The sequence below is a fragment of the Chrysochloris asiatica genome, unplaced genomic scaffold (genome assembly GCF_000296735.1).
Source record: "Chrysochloris asiatica unplaced genomic scaffold, ChrAsi1.0 scaffold00184, whole genome shotgun sequence".
Taxonomy (NCBI): Eukaryota; Metazoa; Chordata; class Mammalia; order Afrosoricida; family Chrysochloridae; genus Chrysochloris; species Chrysochloris asiatica.
In genome coordinates this window covers 5,948,617-5,958,386 of record NW_006408702.1, presented here as the reverse complement: position 1 = coordinate 5,958,386, position 9,770 = coordinate 5,948,617, and the positions used below count along the sequence as shown (strand labels likewise).

General features: G+C 41.0%; 1 protein-coding gene across 1 annotated transcript in view; it reads left to right on the top strand.

The window, feature by feature from the left end:
- The window catches only part of STK17A (serine/threonine kinase 17a), a 55,002-nt gene that overhangs the window by 32,525 nt on the left and 12,707 nt on the right, over positions 1-9,770 (top strand). Inside the window, exon 3 of the mRNA XM_006872146.1 lies at positions 863-1,007. Within this exon, the coding sequence (XP_006872208.1) occupies positions 863-1,007 (145 nt within the window). The remainder of the gene's footprint in view (positions 1-862; positions 1,008-9,770) is intronic.

The following is a 9,770-nucleotide window of genomic DNA, read 5'->3' as shown; positions in this document are numbered from 1 at the left end:
AAAAAAAAAAAAAAAGACCAGGTTTACTGGTCTGATCAAGACTGGTGGAACACCCAAGACTATGATCCTTAGGACACTCTTCAAGCCTCAAACCTGGAATGAAAGCCGCTCTCCCCTATCCACCCTTCCCTTGTCTCAACTTTCTACACTAGGCAGGCCTCTGAAGTAAGCAGTAACACTTGGGAAGATAAGCTCCTTATGTCATCCAACCTTATGAGATCAAAAGGGCAGTGTTTGTCCAGGCTGAGAGGCTGAATGGAAATGGCAAACACAGCAGGGAAATTGGAAGATTTCTGTTACACGGTGGCAACTGTAATAAGTATCGCAAGAAAATTATGTATGAATTGTTGAGTGGAAAACCAGTTTACTCTGAACTTTCACCCATATTGTTATAAAAGATTTTTAAAAAAACAACAAAACAAGATAATAGTAGAACCTACTTCTAAAAGTGATACTAGGTTTAGAGAAAGGGATTTTCAATGGAAGGCTTTTGTTTTATTTTAATTTGCATTAAAAAAAAACAGCACATTTTTTATCTGTTCTATAATCAAATTCTTGAAATTTCTGTTTGAAGGTATGTTAATGTGTTATTAAAGCTTAATTCTTGGATTTGTTAAAGTGCTGTTTTATATATCTTTGAAAATGTCTTTAGCCCGTGTTGAAGAAAATATATTTTTATGAAAAATAAAAAATAGATTTAAACATGTAAATGGACCAAAAATTTGCACATTATAAAATGTTTACTCAAACAATAGTATATTTATATAGATACTTAATGTATATAAAATTATGAACAAAATGGTTACATTTTTCATGTTAATCATTTTCCTTTCTAATTCAGATATGCTGTATCCTTTTCTAGTGCTGCTGGAGGTGAAATTTTTGACCAGTGTGTTGCAGACAGGGATGAAGCCTTTAAAGAAAAAGATGTGCAAAGACTTATGAGGCAAATTTTAGAAGGAGTTCGCTTTTTACATACTCATGATGTGGTTCATCTTGACTTGAAGGTAAGATGTGAATTACTTTACAGTTTTGAGGTTATTAGAACTGAAGTTACTCCATGCATTTATCAAGTCTGTATGAGTGTTTGGTTACAAGTATACACCAGTTGAGACTTGACTCTCATCTTCTTGCCAGTTAGTTGGATTCGTAAAATAAAATGCATCTGTGGACAAAGAATGATCAGTTGTAATACATTGCCCAAAGCATGGAGTTCAGAGTGTATTCATATGTATGGTATGTGAAGGCTTCCTGGAAGAGACAGGACTTGAGCTGACCTGTCTAAAAAAGGAATTAGGTATTGGAGGGAATTACCTCTCAAGAAGTAGGAATACTTGAATGTGTTTGGGAGAAAATTAATGGAGAGATCAATAAATAGAAAGATGTGAAAAATTGAGACAAGGTTTGATTCCGGCAGTGTCAAATATCATGTAGAAACACTTGCATTTAGTTTAGTTATAGTGGAGAGTTATAGATGACCTTTGAGCTGGAAGATTTGGAAAACAGTATATAAAATTAGGCAGGTAACAGTAAATACAATAAACTAGGATTGAAAGAGTGTTGTTGTTAAGTCCCATTGAGTTGGTTCTGACTCATAGCGACCCTATATAGGGTTTCTGAGGAGCAACTAGGGGGTGGAGGGTTAGCCACTGACTTTGCACTTAGCAGTCTGGTGCTTATCCTACAGCATCACACCAGAACTCTTGAAAGAAATTACAGACAGGTATATTTCTAATTTTAAATTGTCCAAAAAAGGAAAACTAGAGGAAGGGTGGGAAGACACCAAGAGCAGTATACTTACCGATTAACACGGGTAGGTTTCAGTGAGCATGTTGTCATTCAGAGACAATGTTGTGCAAGGATGAGGAGGATGCTGCGGTACTTCTGGATCCTGGAGTCTCTGAACCCCAAGTCCGTGCTGTTAGGGCTGCCACTTGAGCAGACGTGGGGCCTAGTTGCTGGGCTAGAAGCAGTTAGTTGGTGACCTTGTGGCCCAGGCAACCAGCTGGACCAGGAGTCAAGACAGTGGAAGTTGTTGCCCATGCCCTAGCCAGCTGCTGCTATCCTTCAGGACGGGGAGAACGCCGTGTAATAAGTGGTCCACTGTGCTGGTTGTACAAGGTTTGCTTGAGGTTGAGAGCCTGTAGACTCCAACTGCTTGGAAGAAGAGTTCAGCAGTCCAGGCCACAGAGAGGAAGAAGGGTGCCTAGCTTCTGCTTTAACCCCCAAATTACCCCCACTATCTTCCCTGCTGTAGGACTTGGCCTCTGTAGGTGCTTGAGTGGAGCAACACCCCCACCCCCAGCTTCTTGAGCCCCTCAGACCACTTGCAGCCATGCCCTTCTCAGAAGAAGTCCCTCAAAGTTCACCACGCTTGGCTCTTTTAAATGAAGCCCTACAGTGGCAGGCCAGGCCCTGGGAATGGTACTAATGAGAGGCCTTATGAAGGGCTGGCTGCTTCGGCTGCAGCCTGACAGGTGGCTCTGTGGGCTGGCAGCTGGACACAGGTAGGAAGCTGAGGGTGATGCAGGAAATAGTCCGAATTTTTAATATTGCCATAAATACGAAATACTGGATAGTAAGAGTTGATAGGTAAAGAATAGACTCATGTATCATGAGAAGGTAAGCAGACAAGGAAATTGTATTGGTTAAAATGTCCAGAGAGAAAGCGCGTTTTTGTCAAGGCAGTATTGGGAACTCAGAGAGCATTTGCAGTACGTGGCTTGTCTTTAGTCCTCAGCTTTGCCTTCTCAGAATAGCAGGAAGATGGTGGTAAGATGAATGCTGCCATTGTTGCCTGGCACATGCCCAGAGGTTCAGCAGAGAAAAAGCCCACTCTGTTCACTAGCTCTCTCTAATGTCCTGAGATTCATTCTGATTAATATACCAGTTACCATACTAAGGGATCTAGGGCCTTGACTGGCTGGACCACAACAGGCCATAGGCTCCAGCCTTGTAGATGTGAGCCGCCACCCCCATCTTTCACATGGACTGTGAGTTGTGAGTGAATTACGGAAATTGTTCTATTTCTCAGTGGAGAGCGAGCACTTGGGAGGCAAACAGGAAATGAAGTGCCTTCAGGCATCTGCTACAGAAGTTTAAAATCCCCATCGGTTTTTGGATGTTTGCTTTCATGCTAAGTCCAGTTATGGCTGTGGGGAGATGAAACAGTCCTCAAACATTGAACACATCACAGTGATTCTAGCTTCTCTTTTTTATTTCACTTATATAAAACATAACTTACTAACCAAATGCACCAGGATTTGGCAGAAGGGTAATCTAAAAAAGCTAAAATTACTAGCTCCCAAAAGGCTTCCCAATCCTAAGCTTCTACTTTCTCTTACTGCACATCGTATAGGCCCATCCATCCACCTTGACATCTGCCTTAGACCCTCTGCCAGAATCCACTGCCATTGAGGTGATTTCGACTCATAGCAGTACTTTTTGGACAGCATGACTTTTTCCCAGGGCTGTAAATCTTTATGGGATCAGACAGTCTCATCTTTCTCCCCTGCTGAAGATAAAAATTCAAACCTCCAACCTGTGGTTTGCAGCACTTACTGCACTACAACACCAAGGCTCCTTCTCTAGCAGAGAGTAGGTTCTATATGGCAGTGGGTCCCCAACTGGAAGAGTTGTTTAAGGGGTCGCTATGAGTCGGTTCTGACTCGATGGCACCTGACAACAACAACAGGCCCCAGCTTCAGAGTTTCTCATTCAGAGTTGAGCCTGAGAATTTTGCATTTTGGTGAAATGATACTGTGAGTCCAACCATATCTTGATAACGACTGCTATCTGCTATACTCCATAACCTTGTACAGACAATACTATTTCTATAACAAGGAGCCCTGGTAATACAGTGGGTGAAACATTTGACAAAGGCCAGTGATTGAAACCCATCAGCTGTTACTAGGGAGGAAGATGAGGCAGGCTTCTTCCATAAAGATTTATTGTCTCCAAAACCCTAGGGAACAGTTTTCCTTCATTCTGTAGGTTGCTGTGAGTCAGGATCAGCTCAATGGCACTGGGTTTCTTGGTTTGTGTCTAGGTTGAAATTACTACTCTTAATTTTTATTGCATGAAGAAACACTTTCAAAGTAGAGTGTATGTACCGTGTGTATGATCTGGAGGTTGACCTCCAAGGTCAACTTGTGATGTTCCTCTCAAAATCAATAGAAGGCTAGAAGATACCACATTACATACTATTTTCCTAAGAAAAATGCAGGGAAACAAAATTTGACAGCTTTCTTTTTCTCTTCTAAAGACGCCAACTTTAATCCAATTTGTAAACAGTTATCTTTTTTCAAAGATATTAACATTCTAGCACATTGGCCAAAATGGACACCTACATCACAGTAGTCACAATGCAGTGACAGTAGCATTTTCTGGAGGCCAGTGTAGACCTGTGTGTACCCTTGTAAGCCCCAGGATGTGAATGCTGAAGTAGTCTGGAGGTAAACCTAGTTTAAATCCTTTATCACAGAAGTGACAACTGAGCATTTTCTTTTCCACTTTTTCCATCATCCATATTAAAAATTCACAGAGCCTTGCATCAAGAAGTATCTATTCTTGTCTTGGGAACATTTACTAGGGAAAGATGTGCATTCAGGCCAGACGTCAGTGGACTCATACTTTAAGAAGACCTCATTAGTACTGCCTATTGCAGATCAAAAACTGACGGTACTGAAGGAATAAGTCCAAGCAGCTGAAGGCATTGGCAAAAATCAACGCTCCAGGAATTCACAGAATACAAATTGAAATCTTTCAACAAGCATATGCAACACTATAGAGACACTCATTCATGCTAAGAAATTTGGAAGACAGCTACTTAGCCAACCGACTGGAAGAGATCCATATTTGTGCACATTCCAAAGAGAGGTGACCCAACAGAATGTGGAAACCATCAAACAATATCATTAATATCACATGCCAGTAAAATTTTGCTGAAGATACTTCAAAAAACTGCAGCAGTGTATCATCACTGAAGCTGGATACAGACGAGAAGATGTAACTAAGGATAGCTCTGCTTATGTCAACTGGATCTAGGCTGAAAGCAGAGAATACCAGACAGATGTTTGCTTGTGCTGAACTGACTGTACAAAGGCTTTCGACTGTGCGGATCATGACAAGCTATGGATAACATTGCAAAGAATGGGTATTCCAGAACACTTGGTTGTGCTCATGAGGAATCGTATATAGACCAAAAGTTTGAACAGAACTTGGGGATGCTGAATGGTTTAAAATCAGGAAAGATGTGTGCCAGGGCTGCATTCTTTCACCATACATATTTAATCTTATAATTAAGTGCCATCAAGTTGCTTCCGACCCACAATTTTGTATAGGGTTTCAGAGGAGTGACTGCTGGGTTTGAACCACCGACCTTGCAGTTCAAACTGACTTTGGTCTATTGCATTATCCTGTAGCACCACACCAGAACTCTGTATGCTGAGCAGATAAATCTAGAAGCTGGATTATATGTCAAAGAATGTGGCATCAGAATTGAAGGAAGACTCATTAACAACCTGTAATATGCAGACAATACAACCTTGTTTGCTGAAAGCAAAGAGAAGAGAACTTAAAATACTTCTTGATGATAATCAAAGACTACAGACTTCAGGATGGATTGCACCTCAATGTAAAGAACACAAAAATCCTCACCACTGGACCAATAAATAACATCATAATAAATGGAGAAAAGATTGAAATTGTCAAAAAAAACTTCATTTTGTTTGGATCCACCACCGACACTCTTTGTACAGAAATAAAAAGACTTGTAGCATTAGGCAAATCTGCTACACAAGACCTCCTTAACGTGCAGAAGAGCAAAGATAGTAGTTTGCAGACTAAGGTGTGCCTGACCCAAGGCTTGATAATCTTAATAGCCTCATATTCATGTGAGTTGGACATGAATAAGGAAGACAGTAGAATGCATTTTTGAGTTGTGGTGTTGGAGGAGAATATTAAGAGTACCATGGATTACCAGAAGAACAAACAAATTTGTGTTTGAAGAAGTACAGCCAAAATGCTCCTTAGAAGCCAGAATGACGAGACTTCGTCTCATACTTTGAACGTAGTATCAGGAAGGACCAGTCCCCGGAGAAGGACATCATGCTTGGTCAATAAAAAAAGAGAAAGATCCCCAATGGGATGGATTGGCACTGTGGCAGCAGCTCAAGTATAACAATACTTGTGAGGATGGTGCCTAGCCAGGCAGTGTTTTGTTTTGTTCTGTTGTGCATAGGATCCCTGTGAGTCTGAACCGACTCGGCAGCACCTAACAATAACAACAACAACATGCCAACGAATTCCTAAAAGAAATAGTTATACTATAGTTTTTCCATGGTTGGTTTTTACAGACTTAACTCTGAAAAACTGTATATATTTTTTTCTTTCTTAGGATATTTTGCTAGCAGGTTAAACCAACCTCAAGGTTGGTTTGAACTGCGATGCCGGCAATTCAAACTCACCAGCTACTCCTATACAGGGTCGCTATGAGTCAGAGCCAACACAACGGCACTTAACAACAATGAAGTAAAAAGTATTTAAAGAAAAGAGACTCTTTTTAAATAACATTGCACCTATAACAAATGAGTGTTCAACTTTAGACAGAGCACCTTATGCCATTATTCAGGAACTAATTATGTAGGTCAGTCAGACAGGTTTCCAACACCATGTGTCATGGGTCTTTGATGTTACTTGAAAGCAGTTAAAGGTGAGTATTAAATTCTTTAATACCAGGCTCAACTGTGTATTTACATAAGGAAATTATATACCTTTCTCTCCAATATGCACTCAGTATAAATCGTATTCCTTTCTCCCAAATATACTTGGTATAGACATCCACGTTTACTAGAGGCCTTAATGATGATCATAATGGTGGTAATGGGTCTTTGATGTTGAACACCAGACTCTCTGTATTCCCTAGGCACAAAGGAACTAGGAGACTAGATGGTCTGAGGGGTTCTCCGCCTTTCTTTTGCCCTCACACTATTCCTGTTTATAGACAGGCATGACTTAATCAACATGGGTTTGGTTTAGCAGAAGTGCAAGTGGAAAGAACTCCTACCAAAAGGTCATATCCAGTTGACTTCTGTGAATCTGAGCACAGGGAACCCACTGTCCTGTATCTTTAACAGTATATAGCCAGTGAGAATTTATGCTTATAATCAATGGGAACTCAGTGTATATAAGATCTTGAAAGACTAAACTATTAAAAATTTAAAGATTATTCTTCCACACTGCTTCCAAGCTAAGGATGTTTTCTGATGTGTTAATTCTGCAAAAATTGATAAACCCCAAATATATGGTTGTTTTTACTTAGTGTAGACTTTTTGTTGTTAAGAGCCATTGAGTCAGTTCTGACTCATAGCGACGCTGTATAAGGTTTCTAAGGAGCAAGGTTTGAACTGCCCAGCTTGGGGTTTGAAGTCCAGTGCTGATCCTGCAGCTTGACACCAGGACTCCATAGACTTTTGAACTCCCATTAACTAGGTTAGAATGGGAAATGCCTATCATGGAGTCAGAAGTTAATAAAAAATTATAGCTATTAGACCAAAGTACGTTGTCGTTTAACTGATTTCAATTAATAGCGAGCCTATGGGACAGAGTAGGACTGCCCCCAAGAGTGTATGAGGCTGTGATCTTTATGGAAGCAAGCAGTGAGGGGTAGCTTTGACCCACCAGTCTTTCAGTTGGCAGTCAAGCGCTTAACCTCTGCACCACCAGGGCTCCCACATAGTTGTCACTATAGAAGTACTTATTGTCACTGTGTCGTGAGGAATTGAATTGTGTCCTCCACAAATACGTGCTATAAATCCTGTACCTGTGGTTATAATCCCATTTGGGAATGAGTCCACTTTGTTATGTAATGGCAGGATATATTTTGAGTCAGTCTCTTCTGAGATATGAGATGAGACAAGCATACAAGAAGAGATGGGGAAAATGAATGCCAAGCCACATGGAAAGCTCCAGGAAACCAGTAAACAGACGCTGAAGAGACCAGGACTTTCTCCCAATCCTGACACAGAGAAGGTCTTCCCCTAGAGCTGGCACCCTAAAATGTGGTCATCTAGCCTCCTAAGCTGAGAAAATCAATTTCTGCTTGTGAAGTCATACACTTGTGTTATTACTGTTATAACAGCACTAGATGAATAAGACATGAGAAATACATAGCTGTCTTCAGGTCAGCCCCCGAATGATCCGTTTTCATATTGATTCACTAAAAAATTCTCAGCCACATACTATAAATTCAGCATGGAAAATTCTCTCAGGAGTAACAGATATTGCTATATGAGTGTGGCACAGTAGGTTAAGCATTGGGCTGCTAACCACATAGTGGGTGACAGTTCAAGCCCACTAGCTACACTGTCGGAGAAAGATAAAGACTAGCTGCTCCCATAAAGGTTTACAGTCTGAGAGACTCCAAGGAGCACTGCCTGCTACTCTGTCCTGGAGTGTCCAGGAGAGGTAATCCACAGAAAAAGAAAAGAAGCTTATGATTAAGGGAAAGCCCCTTCACATACGTATGAAACATTGTAAAAGTGATGAATCTGAGAAGAAACAATTAGGAACTAGAAGCTGTAACTCTCCCATCTGAGATCTAAATTTGAATCACACTGATAGTTTAACTAGGAAGATGTTACTTGCCGGAGAGGATAACATTTCTAAACAGTTCTCTAAATTAATTTAGCAGATTGTTAAACCTATTTTCCTACTCTAACCTGTGTTCTAATGTACTTGAACTTTGTCTGATAAAAAATGTTCCATAAAACTTTGTCCTTGATACCTTAAGCCAATATAAGCAAATTAACTTTACATTGACCGTATTCATGCAATCTTATCTTCTGGGGACTGTTCTGTAAATGTAAGATTGATTGTATACAAAGGTAAAGATACCAAGATAAATAAAAGGACTCCCCCTAAAATAGGGAAAGACCACACAATGCAGCCACTGTGTATTTAAGGACAGTCTGTAAGTTTCCTTACTGTCTTCACTGACCTTGCTCCTTTCCCTTACTTACTGCCTGCATTTCATGCATTTTAAACAGAAGTAAGTACTGTGTGAATACATCTGCTCTATCCTGAACTGGGTTCCTGAGAAAGGCTTAACCAAACTGTAAATGTTACAGCTCTGCCTCTCTTTGTGTCCACACATGCATTCCAGCTTAACTGGAAGTGAGTATATTTTGTCGACAAAGAAATGGCATTCCACAGCGGTGCTCACAACAGGGTACAGTGTTGTTGTTGTTGCTGTTGTTAGGTGCCATCAAGTCGGTACCGACTCATAGCGACAGCAGAACGAAACACTGCCTGATCCTGGGCCAACCTCACAATTGTTGCCACGCTTGAGCCCATTGATGCTGCCACTTGGCCAATCCAACTCGCTGGAGGGATTCCTCTTTTTCTCTGACCCTCCACCTTGTTCTTGTTGTTGTTAGGTGCCATCGAGTCAGTACCGACCCATAGCGATCCTATGCACAGCAGAACAAAACACTGCCCGATCCTGAGCCAACCTCACTACTGTTACCACGCTTAAGTCCATCGATGCTGCCACTTGACCCTCCACCTTACCAAACATGATACCCTTCTCCAGCGACTGGTCCCTCCTGACAATGTATCCGAAGTATGAGATACGAAGTTTGGCCATCTTGGCCTCCAAGGAGCACTCTGTCTGCACTTCTTCCAACACTCTGTCTGAACTTCTTCCAACACAGATCTGTTGGTTCTTTTGGCAGCTCATGGCACTTTCAATATTCTCCTCCAACACCATA